Source organism: Corylus avellana, chromosome ca3, assembly GCF_901000735.1.
Source record: "Corylus avellana chromosome ca3, CavTom2PMs-1.0".
Lineage (NCBI taxonomy): Eukaryota > Viridiplantae > Streptophyta > Magnoliopsida > Fagales > Betulaceae > Corylus > Corylus avellana.
The window spans coordinates 34,564,761-34,582,137 of NC_081543.1; the positions used below are offsets into that span (position 1 = coordinate 34,564,761).

Here is a 17,377-nt window from a genome sequence, read left to right on the forward strand (position 1 = left end):
TTTTTTTTTTAAATCTAAAGGGAAAAAAATAAAAACATTAAAACTGAAGTACCAAAAAAGTTATTAACCCTTTAAAATAAATGTCTGGAGACACAAAGTAATTAATAAAGAGTTTTCATTCACAATGGTTAAGTTTTATTTTTATTATTATTATTTTTTTAAAAAAAGTGTCATGGATTAATAGTTTAGTTAAAACTCTTTTGAAGTATTAAAAGAATTTTATTTTCATTTATTGGATTTACTAATGAGTTTATAAATCTTATACTGCTCAATTGAGAGCACATAATCACTGCCTTGGTTCCTTTATGGGATTACGGTGTGATACAAACTACTCTTGTCCATTTGAAGGTTTGCCAAACTGCCTATAATCATTGGGGGTGGCATCTTAGTACATTTAGAGGGGACCGAACTGCTCACAATCGTTGGTCAAGGGTGAAACCCTTTTTGACAAAAGGGGTGGCCTCCATTTATTTTATATGTTTTATAATTATTTTTGTTGTAAATGACACGTATCACAATATAATTGTTTCCCACATGATACTCTTACCATTTTCATCAAAATTTTGGACCGAAGTTAGGTTTAATGACCTATTTGCGTTTTTTACTTTTTCTTTTTTTAATTGAATTGGAAAAAAGAGTTTAAGGGAAGAATTTTTCTCATTCTTGATCTGAATGGAAAAGAGAATGTGAGATCCTTTGAGAATGCTTTCAAAAATAAAATGGCAAACGACCTACTTAGCAAGATCATGTGCACGAAAATTTGCACGACGACACTTTTAAAGCGTTCCAACTTTGAACTTCAAGGAATTATTTGCAACTCACTTAAACCACATAGAGTAATTTTATATATGTTTGTTTTTTTAATTTTATTAAATTGATAAGCTTTAATCACCAGAAAATACGGTCGAATGATATTATCAACTTAATTAGAAATTAATTTTGAATTGACAACTTAGATTTGGAATATTGGTTATCCATTAAACTCTTCATTTGTCTATTCTTCTTTTGGCCACTAGTCCTTTTTTTTTTTTTTTTTTTTTTTTTTTCATTTGGCAAAAAAATAAAAGAAAAAAGAAAAAGTTGTCTCTAACAAAAGGGGAAAACGGTGCATTAAGGTCTGTGGAAAATTGGAAAATACGTCCCGAAAAAAGGTATTTGGAAACCGGGTTTTCCTAAGAACCGGAACTCGAAACCAGATTTATAAGTATTTTCTTCCATTAAATAATTACACAGATTTTATTTTTTCTTTTTTCTTTGGTACCAATAATTACTTTGAGAACGGAAACAAGGAGACTTCATTAAACCAAGGCATTATAGGCATAGTTCTTCTTGATCCATTTGATGCTCCCAAAGCCTCTTCTCTCTCTCGCTCTCTCCGTGCAACGAAACCCAGGTTAGCTTTGAACCCAATTCATCAAAAATTTCATAAACCAAAGCCTTAATTCACGCGTGCGTTGTCGCTTCGCTTTCATTTGATGGAATTTCTGCACGTCTGCGTATGTGTGTACTGTAATTCAATTCTGTTGGGCCGTCACTTTTTCATTCTCTCATTTTACCTAACAAAGTTTTGGAAAATTATGTCGGACCCATGTGCTTTGCTTTGAGTCCAAGAGCTTTGTTGCATTGTGTTATGTTTTTTCTTTTCTTTATATTTCTTTTTTTGAAAATTTTTATTGATGGGTATGGGATTTAATGTGTGCTTCGTGTCTGATTTTGCGGGAGAGTTCATGGGTCGATTCATTTAGTGCATATGTTGCTTCAGATTTGGTATTTGGAGCCAACATTTGGGTTTATAGAGACCCATTTGGGGTTGTGTGAATTTGGGATTGTGAATTGGTAGTGGGTTTTGGAGAATGTGGGAATGTTGTGGCATTCGGCTTGAGTTCGTGTTTCAGCATTGTTCTGTTTGATGTTTTAGATTTGTGTAGTTGGTGAGTGAGGAGAGAAAGGGTTCCTTGTGAAGATGGCCGATGCGGCAGGGTTTATAGAGGCTGCAGGATCAAGATTTGGTTCGTTGGAGTTGATTGGGAGAGGATCATTTGGCGACGTCTATAAAGGGTAAGCGTTATTGGTGCCATTTTTCTTCTTAATCACTCTGTATTGTAATACACATTTGCTTTCTTGGTGAACTTGTAAGTGAATTTTATGTCGTGCTATTGGTTTTGCCATCTATTCAAGGTTGTGAGATCCCCATGATTGTTGCTTTTGCAGAATAGTGATCTTTTGTTTCCCTCCTCCCCTTGCAAGAACAGGATGGAGGGTGAGATCATTAGTTCAAGACCCAACTTTATAAATTTATTTAAAGTGGCATCATGATAATTCTATATAACATGCACTAATTTTTTTTAAAAAGTGATGATCTTATAATTAAATCATAAGTAACAAGCAATTCATTGAAGAAACGTAGAGGCACAATGCCCAAGTACACGGGCTGTACACAAGAGAGAACAATTATGTAGTAATATAATTTGTGAATATTTTTTTTTTCCCTAATACAGTATAATACAAAAGCAGGAACTTGTTTCTTATTTAGTATGTTGCCCAGTGAGAATAAAAGGAGCCTAAAATGAATCATGTTTCTCTCTGATTTAGGCCAAACTAAAGTGTTAATCCATAAAGTTAAATTTGCCGTGCACTGTTCAATTTTAATCTACATTTAGGAGCTGGTAGTACAAATTATCACTCTGAGCACTTGATTGTTGGGCCTGGCACCCATTCTCAGTCATTGCGCTAGTGGTTAGTTTATTGACTAGCATTTTCCATTTCAATCTGGTAGTTCAATTAGCCAAAGCTTGTACCAATCACATCGAACAGTATAAGGTTCAATTAGTGGCTCAGGTTACGTTGTGTATTAATCATATTGTAGGATCCATGGTTGGACTAGTCGCACTCATGTTAACTTTCCATAGTTATGAAGTCATCAGATCATTGATATAGACATGTGATCAGTGTAGAAATATTTTGGTTGCTTAGGACACAACAAAAAACCAGTAACTTACCTGTTTTCTAAGTGATTAAATATGCCCCCTTTTTTGAGATTAGGTAATGATGTTGTCAAGAGATTATGTGCACACTTTTGGATTTGAGTGATTCATTTGTGTCCTTTAACAACTATGTAAATTATGTTTGCACTGTTAATTAATAATAAAGGAAGTATTCTTATGTAGTTTTTAGTACTTATCAGAAGATTCAGTTTTTGTATTTTTGTGGAACCATGCAATTTATGAGGGAATGATGATTGTTGGCTCATCAGGACGTTGATGTGAAGTAGGGGTACTTTTTTTTTTTGATAAGTAAAGATTGTATATATCTAAAAAAGCGCAAAGCGCCTCTTAAGTACACAAGAAAGTATACATAGGTAACCCACCACAAAGCCCAACAAAACATCCCAAGAAGACCCAACCCAAAAGACCCTACAAGGAACCACAGTCAGAACTAAAACCACAAACGTTGATGTGTAAGAGTTTTTATTGTTGACGTTGATGTGAAGGATTTTGAATGAGTTACTGATGCTTCATGTAAAAAGTGAAGCCAAAGTTGGTCCTACTGTATAGTAGTGAGATTCAATCCCTTAGAAAATTTCAGAGTGGATTGAGGAAGATGATTGGTGAACCTTGGTTTTGACATTAAGATATTTCACATTTGCTATTGCAATGCTTTATTTGCCCCCTTTAAAACCAAATTGATTAGGACAAATTTCACTAGGTCTTTCCTATCTTGCATAAAACATATATCCTGTAATAGCTAAGGAGAACATTTGTGTTAATATCCTACTCATATGGATATAGTATTAAAACAAATAAGTGAACACTGGCCTTAAATAGTGGCAGATGAAGATTGAGGATTCATGTAGTTCTCCCCAATTAGTTTGGACTATGACTTAGTTCAGTTGAGTTGAGTAGCTTATACAAATGTATCAAGCATAAAAAAGGCTGAGGTGGCACCACTATCCCTTCTATCAATTTTAGTTGTGCAAGCTAGATCTATAATTAACTATGGCCAATGCACGATGTGTTGGAAGTGTGCAAGCTACTGGCCAATGCACGATGTGTTGGAAGTGTGCAAGCTACTATCTATGTGGCCTTGGATCAGAAGCCGCCAAATGATGTACATGGGGCACACAAAGAAGACAAACTAGTAAAAATAAGTTACACTATACCTAGGCTGTTGTAATTGTTTAAATAAATCAATGATATCTTGAAGAAATCAACTTCTTGTTTGGGCTCTAAGTGGAAGGCTTTTGCAGGAAATCAACTTCTTCCAAATCAATTATTTTAATTCACATTTTGTTTTGTACTTGAAGCAACGGGACATGTTGCTTTCATTGGAGTGGTGCATTCACTTGTTTGACTCTTTGGCTCTGTCAAATACCAATGATTTTGATGGATATGCATGTTAGCTTTAATCTTAGTTTGTGAGTGATCATGATTGTCTCATGTACAGATTTAATTGTAGTTTGTGAGTGATCATGAAATTTAATGTTTAGTTAAGGTGGTCATTGAAGTTCAATCATCATAATCTGATGAACATTTGCAATGTGCTGATGACCCTGATGCCTTTCCTGATTTGCAGGTTTGATAAGGAGCTAAACAGAGAAGTAGCTATTAAAGTAATTGATTTGGAAGAGTCGTAAGTAGATGCCTTCCCACGTATTTGTTTTCAAATTTTTAGATTTTAATTTTAAACATCAGATGCTTGCTCTTTCTGAGATTATTTTATTTTTTTAATGAACTTAAGATTTTTGTTTTTCTTTGGGTTGTTTCTTCTTCTCATATAAACCTTTTGAAAAGCACAAAGTGAAGGACAAAATGCCCAGGACCACCTGATAACATGTTGTGTGAATACTAAAAAAACCAGTATTATTACATGGAGACTTAAAAATGTTTTAAGCCCTTGCCCAAAACATGAAACAAGTAGGAATGTCTGTTATGTGTCTGATAAAACTTTTGGGCACATTCCCAAATGGCATGCTTAAAAGGATTTAACTAGAAGTTGCCCGCAACTTCCTTCTTATGTCCTTTTGTTGCCTTAATAAGAGTGAGCAATGCTTGTGTTGGATGTGCTATGCTACATAATTTAACACTAGGATACTGACGAAGAACAACCAGAATCTTTAACAATTTATCAGTATCCTCAAATCCTAGGTGGTAAGTTTCAACATGCTCTATTACTTGTATCCCAATCCAGGGGACTTGGGGACATTTTAGAGGGTTCATGTTCCTATTTCTGAACTTTTTGCACTCAGAATTCATTATTGAAAGTAATAAACTAATAACCTGAACTGTTGTTTTCATTGACCAACAATAGAAAAGTGGGGAATCAATTTATCACCTCACTCTTCATTGTGAGGTGGCAAGAGAATTATGAAGTTCTTTTTCCAGTTGTTTGGTGTTGCATGGGTTATGCCTCGAAGGGTGAGAAAGTTGTTGGTGAGTTGGAGACGACAATTGGGACACTGTTTTGCTTTGGAATTGTGGAGGTTGGCTTCTTTGCATTTAATACAGTGTTTTTGAAGAGAGTGGAACACGAGGAGCTTTGAAGATCATGAGACTGCAATGTTAGAGTTGAAGAAGATGCTGTTCCAATCTCTTTATTCATGGATAGTACCGTTCAATAGTTCGACCGTTTCTAATTCTTAGAGTTTTTGGAGTTTATTCTATTTCTATACATTAGGATTCTCTTGTTACTTCCTGTGAACTAAGGTTGCACTCATCCGCGCTTTTAATGAATTTGAATTACTTACAAAAAAAAAAAAAGAAAAAAAAAAAAGACATATACTCCAGTTTAGTTTCCTGCTGACAGATCACATATGCCTTCCACTCTTTGAGCAAATTTCTTACTTAAGACATTTGTCCCCCTCATTCAACCCTCTCACATTTCATGATAGCAATTTAGGCTTAATTAAGAACCAATAAGAGCCCTTCCCTTAGTCTTCCTCGGGTTTGGTCTCAGCGGTGGCTTGGTGGAGCCCCGCCCAGTCTGGTGGCACTTTGGGGACTTCATTGTCAGCACTTGCGGTTGTTGATTGCGTTACATAGCCTTATCCGCGGATTTCTGCCACAGTGCTTCGTCCATCATATAGTGCCAGTGGTGCATCTGGGTCGCACTCTTTTACCCGGGGGGATAGGTCACACCAATGGTCCTTCTTAAGTCTGGCAACACGCTAGTGCAGCCCTCGCCGAGGGCTGATGTCCTCTCTCTCTCCCTACCTCTGTTTTAGCTAGGGTTGTGGATGGGTCAGCTCATTTATGTAGTGAGGACGGATGGTGATGTCTGTCTGCCTTTTTCTTTTGAGGAGTTTCTTCCCTCTCTGGTCTGTGTTGCGCAGGCAAACCCAGATCGGGTTTTGGTTGCTAGGGAGGAGGTACAACATAAGGTTATGCAGGGGGGGTAGTGCAGGTGCCGTGAAGGGAAAAGGCCTTGTGGGTGGTGTGGGGAGAAGAGGTGCTTGCGCTTCCTAGCCTAAACCTTGCAAGATGGCTTCTAAGAAGGGCTGCTTCCTGGGTTATGGACCTTTACCGGGCTGTGAAGCGGGTTGTGAGTTATTCAACAAGGCTGGTGGTTCTCTGGAGGCTTCGTCTCCCTCCTTTGAATTGCTTGTGGGAGCTAAGGGGGGTGTTCAGCAAAAGGAGGGGTGTCTTTTGGTTGGGTTGGATGAGGGTGATTATATTGGGAATGGGATGTATGTTGCTCTGTGTGGTGATGGTGAGGTTGGAGAGGTCCTTTCTTCCCCTTTGTGTATTTATCCCCCCGTTGCGTTGGGAGACTCCTGGTACTCAGATTTGGCTCTTCATTGTGTCAAGGAGATATGTCCTATTGTGGGGATCTCTTGTGTGGGTAACGAGGAGAAGACTTTGGCTCTTTTGACTTCTATTGAAGAGGAGCATCGTTATGAGGAATTGTCATCTCTCTCTAATCTTGGTATTAAAGGCATCAATGAGTTAAAAAATTTGGAGTGCTCCATCAATTGTGATGCTAGAGGCGAGTGTTCAAGCCATGGCAAAGGCAAGACCCATGTCTCTTAGCGTTGTGTGCTGTTTATGGGAGTGTCATCGTGTGGGGCTTCAGTTGGTATTTTGTTTTTGTGGGACTTAAGGGTGGTGGAGAAGTTGTGTGTGGGTGATTTCATGTTGGTTGTAATTATAACAGGGTGGTCGTTCTTTCCTTTGTTTTTGAGGGTGTTGGGGGGTTCTTGCTCTTTCTAGTTGGGTGTTTCCTTTTTGTGTACTTTTGGTATACGTAGGGGCGTTTTATGCTTTTAATAAAAAAAATTGATTACTTATAAAAGAAGAGAGCCCTTCCCTTAATTTTGTCTCAGCTAGAACTCCCACCTTTCGAAACATAATTTAGAAGACATGACAATCTTTTTAGTTCTCTATTTTCTTTGCTAACTAGTTTGGAACTAGAGGCCAACTCCTTTTGGGAGTAGCTCGCTTCTATTGCTGTAAGCAAGGTGATTAGCTCCTCTTTAAAGCCCGCACATGATAACCCCACATGACGAAGGATTTCATTCACTTTTTGCAACACCCAAGTTGAAGACTCACCTTGCACCAAGAAGTTTCTCATTTGCATTTGTGGTGCAAGAGTTCAATGGCAAAGGTTCCTTCCAAGAGTAAATTCCATATCCATACAAGGTGGGATCATAATATCACAAGAACTGAGCCATTACTCACCCCACCCCCACACACCACCCCCTCCTCTTCCTCAATTCCTCAAGGACAGAAAGTAAGGGAGAAGGAGAAAAGTCTGGCAAAGGAACCCACTTTCCCCCTTGAACCACAATAGTCCACTCTGAAGGATTAGTATCTGAGTCAACACCCAAGGGGCCTAGACTGGTAGCAGGGCTAATACACCCTACACAAACACCCAAATCAACCCGGCTCACCGAAGAAGCCAGTGGAGATCCTCTGGGCTGGGTGGAGCTCGTGCACCTAGGCCCTTGCCCAAAGAAACAGCAGCCCCAGCCCACATCTTTGCCACCCACTAAAAAGTGGGTTTAAACCTTGGCGAAGCACGCGTTTCACTTGGGGGTAAATCAGCCTTTTTTTCCTATTTAACGCACGTTTGACTTGGTCCAAAGTTTGTTATCCTATTAGATTTATTTCTTCAGTACAGAAATTGATGACATGTTTCTTTTTCTCTGCTTCATTGTCTTTTTATGTGACTTTGTTGGCTAGTGAACACACTTTCCGGCTTACAGCATGCTTCATATTTACTCGATGCTTGTCTGACTGTTGCTTAGTGAGCAATATCTAAAACTAGCTTTTCCATTGCCTTCTGCAGAGAGGATGAAATTGAAGACATTCAGAAGGTATTACTTCACAATTTTGTTCTGCTAGTTTATCAAATCTACCATAATTTTTTTCTTTTATAAGTTACAAACTCACCTTGTCAGTCTTGCACCCATAGCCTCACCTTTCAACCTGTTCGCATGATGGGAGAAAGTGCCATTGAGTTACAGCTTATTGGCTTAAATCTTCAATAAATGAAGATCATGTTGCTTATCTATCTTATTTTTATGCCAGGAAATTTCTGTTCTGTCACAATGTCGATCTCCATATATTACTGAGTACTATGGTTCCTATCTCCACCAAACTAAACTATGGATCATAATGGAATATATGGCCGGTGGCTCTGTTGCTGACCTAGTAGGTTACTTCTATTGCTTGTACATGTTTATTGCATGAAAGTTTGAAGTTGCTCTCTTTTAAGGATTTGAGTACTGATGAAAATGAGATCTTTGTCTTTTTTATTGTGCAACCTCAATAAAAATCGTATTTCCTCTATAATTGGCTGGTTTTATATTTTGGGTTTGCTTTACAATAAAGAATCTATTGCCTCATATCAGAGCAATATCAATGCTCATCTAAACTTGGAGGAGAACTAACTTAGTGGCGCGGATTATAGAACAGTTGCTTCATATACTATGCTTACTTTAGTATACTACATTCGTGTTTAGTGTTATGCTAATTGAGGCTGTATACAGTTGATGACAAGTGCACTTATTTCTTAGGTACTTATCTTTATGTTCTTTCTCTTGTATGGCTTTCCCTATTTTCTATATATTTTTTTTCTGTAGTTTCTTCCAACCTTGTATTTTTTTGTTAAAAGAAGGAAAGAAAGGAAGAAAAAGAAAAAAGAAGAAGAAGGAACTACAGCGATCTTTTATTATTTAGTTATAAAATGCATAAATGGTCTTCGCTTTAGGGTTCATCCCTTATGTAAACCATCTTATATGTTCCAGTAGCTACTACATCGAAGGCTGCATCTCTTGGGAGTCACTTATATAAAATCACTTGTGGTTATTAGGTAATTGAGGCTCTCAGCAGCAGAACAACAGATTGGCTGCTATCTTAGTGGTATTGTTTTCTACAATGCTATGTACACTTTTATTCCCAGGCTTAGAGTTTAACATGCAGGCACCTTTGGTGAATGGCATGTTGGATGATGTTGGCCACAAAGAATAGGGGGCAAATTATCTGGTTTTTGGGTGTGATTAAGAAATAATGCAGAACTGGTTGTGTTTCATCTTTTGTTGATACATGGATCCTTTGCGAGACTAATTGTGAACAACTTCATGATCTGCTAATTGTGAACAACTTCGTAACACCACTTTAAAGTTTCCCTTACCTTTTCATATTCATCCATGTGGAATAAACAGTGTGATTTTGTTAGCAAAGATGGTCTTTGGTTAAGTATAAAGGAGAAATCGACTTCAACCAATTCTCAATATATTTGGGCGTCCACATCCATACCGTCCATGCACTGACAATGAAATATGAAGTCAATATCTGATTTGGGAAGCCATCTATACTGGGTCACTATAGATGTCCATTCAACTTAACATATCACATGCGTAATATGCATGGATAGAGAAATATATCCAGTGTTGGCTTAGTTATACCTGAAGTGTATAAAGAATTGGCCATGGATATTGCTTTTGCAAATGAAAAAATATATAAACTGTAATATCTTTAGGTTTGCTTAATTATTTTACCAATGTTTGACAAACTTCTTCTGCGTACTTTGAATATCAAGGGCAACTTCTAATTGAAGTTGATAGATTGAGTTGTTTCTTTTCCTTTCTTTTTATTTTCATTTCTGTGTACGTCTTTGTGAATGCAAGCATGTGCATATATACACATGCATATTTGTGTTGAAGATAATTTTCTACATTGCATAGATGTCTTCCTATATAGTTTATGTATGCTTGAGCCTTCTTCTTTCATCAATGATATTATTCATGACCACAAAAAATGCTATATTGCATATACTCTTCTTGAAACTAACAGAGCTTCTGCTTCTGCAGCTCCAGTCAGGTCCTCCGCTGGATGAAATGTCAATTGGTTGCATATTGCGTGACTTGCTGCATGCAATTGAATATCTGCACAATGAAGGAAAGATCCATAGAGATATTAAAGGTATTCTTCTTTTCTCTGAATATCCATATAGCAGAAGTTCTGAGAAATTTTCCAAATTTACTCTGTTCTTAAAGATTTGGTACATTTGATATACAGTGTATGAATTTTTTGTTTTCCCTCCACCTGCAGCAGCTTCATAATAATTTTTCAAGTGAACTTTCTTCCTTTTCTTTGTAAAATCTTTGTTGTGACATCCTATATGATGATTTTTGCAGCGGCAAACATTTTATTGACCGAGAATGGTGATGTTAAGGTATAACTTTTATGCTCAATGGGGCCTACAATTTGCTTAATTTTGTATGAAGGGTGACTAAGTGGAGGAACATAGATAATATGAGTTGAGTTACATGGATTTGCTTGTGGCCTTCTGCATTGAGTGGGTGACCTTGTCACAGGTTGCAGATTTTGGTGTTTCTGCACAATTAACAAGGACTATATCAAGAAGAAAGGTACTCAAGTTTGCCAAAGCTAAATTGTTAATCAGTTAACTGTTGGGATATGCGATTTAAATTTTCTTATTATGACTTTGGATATAGTTGAGGTGCCTTGTTTCATGATCAATGTGTCTCTTCTTTTCTGTTGTCATGAGCAGCGGGGAAGGGGGGGTGGGGGGGGAATCAATCTATTAGTGGAATAATTGGTGGTTTCTTGGTGATGCACTAATTTGTTTAACAATAACAGACATTTGTAGGAACGCCTTTCTGGATGGCACCAGAAGTTATTCAGAATTCAGACGGCTACAATGAGAAGGTATCTCTGGAAACAGTGTTTTGGATCTTTTCTTTTGGGAGTTTTGATCAGTGTTGCAGCTCTTGCACCCTCAAGCCCACTCCTCACTTCCCTTTCACCTCAATTTCTCTGTATCAACTAGTTAAGGCCTTGAACTTTGTCACACGGGCACCCTTTTCTTGATGCAGGCAGATATCTGGTCTCTGGGGATAACTGCAATTGAAATGGCCAAAGGGGAACCTCCACTCGCAGATCTTCACCCTATGAGAGTGCTTTTTATCATACCTCGAGAAAATCCACCACAGGTTATCTTATTACTCATTTGATTCTTCTTGGTAAAGAATATAGAATACTGATGTTCTTTGCCTGATGGAAACATCATTCTTCACATTTTAGAAGAATCATGATTCGTGTTTTTTGTGCAGCTGGATGAGCACTTTTCCCGTTTTATGAAAGAATTTGTTTCATTGTGTTTAAAGAAAGTACCTGCAGAGGCAAGTAATTATTGCCTCCAAATATCTCCCACTTATTATTTCATATTATTTTTCCTGTTGAATATTCTGGGGTGTGGTACAAATAATCACATAGTGCATGTCTTTGAAATGGTAATTTATACCTTCCATATTGGACGTATTCAATTGAATTCAATATCTTGGATCATATGGGCTTCCTTTGCCACCATTGTGGTAGAGCAAACACCGTCTTCACTCTTCAGCATAACCCATTTAACACCAAAGAGCACAAAATGAGCTGACCACTGTCCTTTGCTAGGAAGCATAGATACTTCAAACGAGTAACCATACCCGCATCAGATACATAAATGAATACTCCTGGATACTGCATAACTCTTTAATCTCTCTCTCTATGAAACTAATTATTTAGACAGATTTTTACTCCTTTTAGCAAATGTTGTATTTAAAAATGTTTATCATGTCCATATCGTCATGTGTATCCCATATCCGTGTTGATGCTTCCTAGGTCCTTTGCAGCAGGGTGATGGAGCAACATATAACTATTTTGCCACTTCACTAACTCATACAACACCAATCGGCTATAATTTCTTCCTCTTTATCATTTTAACTGTAATTTTTGAAGTGAGTTGGTTATTGGCATATAAGCAGTCTTCCTTTTATCTGGATGCCATATCTTTTGATGGAATGTGAAGAAAAATGCGTATGGATATTCTTTTGCATGGTAAATCATGACATTTATCAAGAAAACAATGCTAGTCTGGCTAGTTGCTTTGGGGGCAAAGGTCCTCACCTCTAATGCAAGTCTTGACTATAAATTAAAAATATGTTATATGTCATTTGTTGCAATATCTTCTAGCTTTTTTCAAGTTCTGTAATGTTTTTTTATTATATTCTTTTTAATCAATTGCAGAGGCCAAGTGCCAAGGAACTTCTCAAACACCGTTTCATTAGGAATGCTAGGAAGAGTCCAAGACTTCTGGAGAGAATAAGGTGCAATGTGTTGCTTTGTGTTTGTTTTCTTTTACTTTTTCTCTCTACTTTATGAATTTGGTTATTGAAGTTCAAGTGAGTGAACATCGATGAAACAATTATAATGTCATGCATCTGCGTCAAGACAGTATAGATTTGAGGTGCCTAGGGGAAATTAAAACATCCTGTACTGCACTTGAGGTCTCAGTTCTTAAAACACTTTCTTAGATGCATGCACCAGCATGCTTGTCATGGTAATAAAATGCTAAAATAATGTGTTGGTGCAAAGGCCGCTTATTATTAACATCCTGCCTTTTATTTTCTTGATAGAGAGCGTCCAAAATACCAAATAAGGGAAGAAGACGAAGACATTCCAAGGAATGGTCATAAAGCTATATCGGAGGCATCTGATACTGTTAAGGTGAGAAGAGATCCAAGAGGAGAAGAAACGGTTCGAGCCAGGTATGTTGACTCTGTTGATTACTTGTGCTTTGCTTGCCTTTTTTTTTTTTTTTTTGAACTCTTACTTACATTTTCTAATCTGCAGTGGTCAAGGGAAACCCCTGAAAAATGCTGGATGGGACTTCAGCATTAGTGGATCACAGAGTACAGGGACTGTTCGGAGTGTTGTAAGACCGCCTCCAGTAAGAGAAAGGAGACCAGAAAATTTATACAATCATGCTGCCCAAAGAAGAACACTCGAGAGTGGTAATCAATGGTTACCTACATCCGGAAATGCAAATCATGCATTGCCAGAGGTTTACTCTGGGAAAAATGCTAGAGAAGCATACCACAATGAACATCAGGATAATTTCCATGATGATGTAATCATCTCTCTCTCTCTCTCTCTCTCATTTGTCTAACTCTGCCTGTTTTTTGGCTCTAGTGAGTTGTTTTATATTATGGATGAAAGATACGGGATATGGCTACTTTATGTTGGGGGATGTTATACGTAAGCACAAGTTCTGATAGTCACCCTTGTTTCAACAGGCTAAAAATCAGCCAATCTCTGTATGTATTTCAGCTAGTAACTTGGGGCGTTTTATGACCAGATTAAAGCTATATCGAGTTACGTTTTGGCACATGGGATTATCTGGGTTAATCAAAGACTTAGCTTTCTTCAGGAGTTGCCTAATAGAGTTTGTACATTATTTGGAGGAAAAACAATACAATAAGATGATTTAATTTTGTGACTAAATTAAACAGAAGTGGTTGGGATTATTCAAGTATTGCGATTAGATTAAGCAGCTAAATTTACCAAATTTGAGCTTCTAATAATCTACTTGAAGTTGATTATCCAAGTTTCAAGTTAATTGGTTTTCAAAACATTGATGTACAATAAACCTCTTAAGTGTCAAATCTTCTAATGTTAATTGAATTGCTCAATTTCCAGGATGAATTATCTGAAAGTGGGTCGGGAACTGTTGTTATACGATCGCCGAGGGGATCTCAGTCATCTCCATTTCGTGATCAAAGCATGCTAGTATGTTTTCTGTCCGGTTGTTATTAGAAAATTGAAGTGCGTACTTCTCTTTGCTATGCTAGCCAGCATTTGATTTGAATTAACTGCACTGTGTAGTCTAGCAGCACATACACATCTTTTGAAGATTCATCTACCAGTGGAACTGTAGTTTTCCGTGGCCAACATGATGATTCTGATTCTCCTCGGACTCCAAAATCCAGATTGGGAATTCAAGAGAGAACTTATACTGCCTCACTTGAAGACAGTGCAACAAACCTTGCGGAGGTTGTTTTAATTTCTCATGTTACTTTCAATCTCTTTTATATTACTTCTAATGTGCCTAGCAAACATAAATAATTAAGAGTCAACTTTTTAAGATTAGCTCAGAATATAATCTGAGCTAATTCCCCAAAGCTTAGAATTAGCTCAGATTATATTCCAGATGCTTTTTTATTTGTAAATTACTCACCCAGTGGGTCTTGAACCCAAGTGTACACCCTCCACCATGTTCTTATGTGAATTATGGTTGAGATGTGTCTTCATGCGTCGGTTTATTGCATTTTCTGAAGTAACCCAAGAAAGTTGTATATATTTCCAAATATATTTTTGAAATGCCCAAGTTTGTTTAATTACTCCCAGTGTGACATTCTTAACCCTATTTTTCTCATTAAACTTCATGATCTTTCTACAGGTTTTATTCTGACATTTTTAAAGATTTTCCGGTTCAATAATGTTTTCACCACTTGGGTTCCTGACTTCCTATCTGACAGATCTGCTGATCAATATCAGAGTTTGATATTATTATTGGCTTTCCTAATCTGGAATGTGCTGCTAAACTTCTGTTTTTATATGCAACTTCTGTTGAAAAGCTTTTCAATTATTTGGTTGATATGTCTAATTAGGCAAAGGCTGCACTTCAAGGAGGGTTGAAGAGAGGAAATGCAAGAGAAAGATCTGCAGTGGGAAAGATCAACAATGAATGGCAGGAAAATATTAGAGAGCAGATGACAAGCAGCTCAGATTCTTCCAGGTACATCTATTTGCTGACATGCTGCTAGTCTTTCAGCGGACAAAGTTTTCCTCCAAACTGGGTTGGAGAAATTTCTTCCAACCTAGTCTGTAAAAGTGACATGTGTTCTTTGAACATGTGAGATGCACATGTTTTTTTAATAGCAGGGATGAAGTTGAATAAATTTTACTAAAAACTTATGTGCATCTCACATGTTATTAAAAAAAGGTATACGTGTCACTTTTATAAATTAGGTTAAAAGAAATTCCTCAAACACAGTTTTGAGGAAAATTTTGTCCTCTTTCTGCTGCTGCTGCTGCAAAAAAAAAAAAAAATCAGGTTTTGGTTATTACAATTTTTTAAGAACAACGTTTCTACCTCAGACATTCTCGTGAATACTTTGATGCACAAAAAGGATTTTCAAGATCACAGCATGCAAGTGATGATGAAGAAAGTTTAAAAATAGCATCATCATCTGTGCCATTGTCGGTTTTGCTTATTCCTTCACTTAAAGAGGTGAGCACCCAAAAGTGGCTTCTTTGCATCACTTTCTTGAATTGTAATTTTATTTGTTGGGTGATACAAAGCTGCTTTTTCTAATTACGATTTGTCAAGAATGAGCCACAGTTTTTCCAGTAATGAATTCATATCTCATAGTTAGTTTGTTGTCAATGAAGTGGGGCTAATTATTCTGAAAATGGGGGTAAAATGATACTGTGACTGGAAAGAGTTTATAAATGCTAAAAACATAATTGGTCTTATTAAATTCTGTCACTGATACTGGTGCATACAATATAAATTATTTTAAGATATCGTCATCATGCATTTGTTTTCAAGTTATGTTCAATGAGTGACTTCAACCTCCTATTTGGTGTGTATAATGTAGGTCATTGCTGAAGATCCAGAAGGTTCGGTTGTGCGTGCTGTTGCAAATTCACTCATGAATATGGAACGCAAGAAGCCTGGATCTTGTGAAGGTCTTGTAAAGAGTTTGCTTCAGCAATTGGCAAGGTTCATAATCTCTGTTCACATTCTCGTCTTGATCCCATGTCTTATCACTTAAATTGGTGCGTTCTGTTACACATAGAAATTCATGTAGAAGATAAAATTGTCTGCAGTTCAAAGGATTCTTCACTGAAAGACCTACAGGAGCTCGCTGCTCGCTTGTTCACCAAGGGCAAGACAATGCCTGAAGAAATGCAAAATGCAAATTCAGAAACAGATAACAAGAAAAAGCAACCGAACAAGGAACTTAATTCAAATTCCAATTTAAGCCCACTTGCAAGATTTCTGCTCTCAAGGTTAGTCAAGTGATTGTCTCTCAGATTGTTGTGTTTTGATTTTAGAGTGCTCATTATCTTAAGTAAACTCATCTTGAGACACTTGTCACCTGAAAATAAAAGATTTAAGACAACCAATTAAAGGCAAACTCAATATGTATATGTGCTTTAAGTGTCTAATTTGTTTATGCAGATGGCAAGGCCAAGTTTCACGGGATCTCAATCCATCTTAATTGAAGATGTTTGTCCATGATTGCACATCTTTTTTTTTTTTTTTTTTGGTAGTGTGTTTCTTGTTTATGCATTTATTCTGATTCGATGTACATATCATCATTGTAAGAAACTGTGTCTTTATTAAATTTATATGATTATTTTTCGTTATTCACATTTTTGTTTTGTAGTGGCAGCATTGCTATAATTAGGGGTTTGCTACTATTACATTAAAATTGTAATGTTATCACCGATAATTGTATTTATTGAATAATTTTCAGTCTGGTTTGCGGTGAATGAATGACCAAACATTTTGATAATGACTTATCTTTTTCAACTCTTCCGATGGTTTAAATTTTGTAATTTTCTTCCTCTTCCGATGGTCTCTATAAATGACCACTATGAAATCTTGCAATTTGTTGTACATGCATAATTCACTTTATTTTATTTTTTGTGAGATTGTAATACAACTAGTTATACATGTTCATATTATAACAATACCATATGATAACATCATATACGTAGTACTAGTATGATAACATCATTTACGCAGTACTTATCAAAAAAAAAAAAAACATCATGATAACATCTAGTTCATATTAATCTAAGTTGACATATTCACCAATGTGACTTGTTAAAATATGTGTAGCATAAAAACCATGTCAAAATAGAATTCTCAATCCATTAAATAAAAACTAAAATTTCTAGGCATTCATCAATACGATAATCAACAAATTAGATAGTGAGGCATCTCATACCCCTTGTAATTTTCCCTCTGCATAGTTTCCCTGGAAAGAAAAAAAAAATGTGTTTATAACTACTAC

General features: G+C 36.7%; 1 protein-coding gene across 3 annotated transcripts; it reads left to right on the forward strand.

Moving 5' to 3' along the window:
- Positions 1 to 1,237: 1,237 nt before the first annotated feature.
- Positions 1,238 to 16,883, forward strand: LOC132174834 (uncharacterized). Of its 3 annotated transcripts, none has more exons than XM_059586527.1 (21): positions 1,238 to 1,393; positions 1,919 to 2,058; positions 4,573 to 4,629; positions 8,284 to 8,311; positions 8,526 to 8,648; positions 10,310 to 10,421; positions 10,637 to 10,674; positions 10,817 to 10,870; positions 11,103 to 11,171; positions 11,339 to 11,455; positions 11,576 to 11,644; positions 12,534 to 12,613; positions 12,923 to 13,054; positions 13,140 to 13,416; positions 13,986 to 14,075; positions 14,172 to 14,339; positions 14,957 to 15,084; positions 15,447 to 15,579; positions 15,950 to 16,074; positions 16,182 to 16,364; positions 16,537 to 16,883. In XM_059586527.1, exons 2-21 carry the CDS (start codon positions 1,964 to 1,966, stop codon positions 16,574 to 16,576), a joined length of 2,118 nt encoding a protein of 705 aa, XP_059442510.1. In that variant the 5' UTR covers positions 1,238 to 1,393; positions 1,919 to 1,963; the 3' UTR covers positions 16,577 to 16,883. The 3 variants fall into 3 exon arrangements, with proteins under 3 accessions (XP_059442510.1, XP_059442511.1, XP_059442512.1); XM_059586528.1 differs by having other exon boundaries at positions 1,929 to 2,058; XM_059586529.1 differs by lacking the exons at positions 1,238 to 1,393; positions 1,919 to 2,058; positions 4,573 to 4,629; positions 8,284 to 8,311; positions 8,526 to 8,648 and adding an exon at positions 9,254 to 9,359.
- The last annotated feature ends 494 nt before the right edge of the window (positions 16,884 to 17,377 follow it).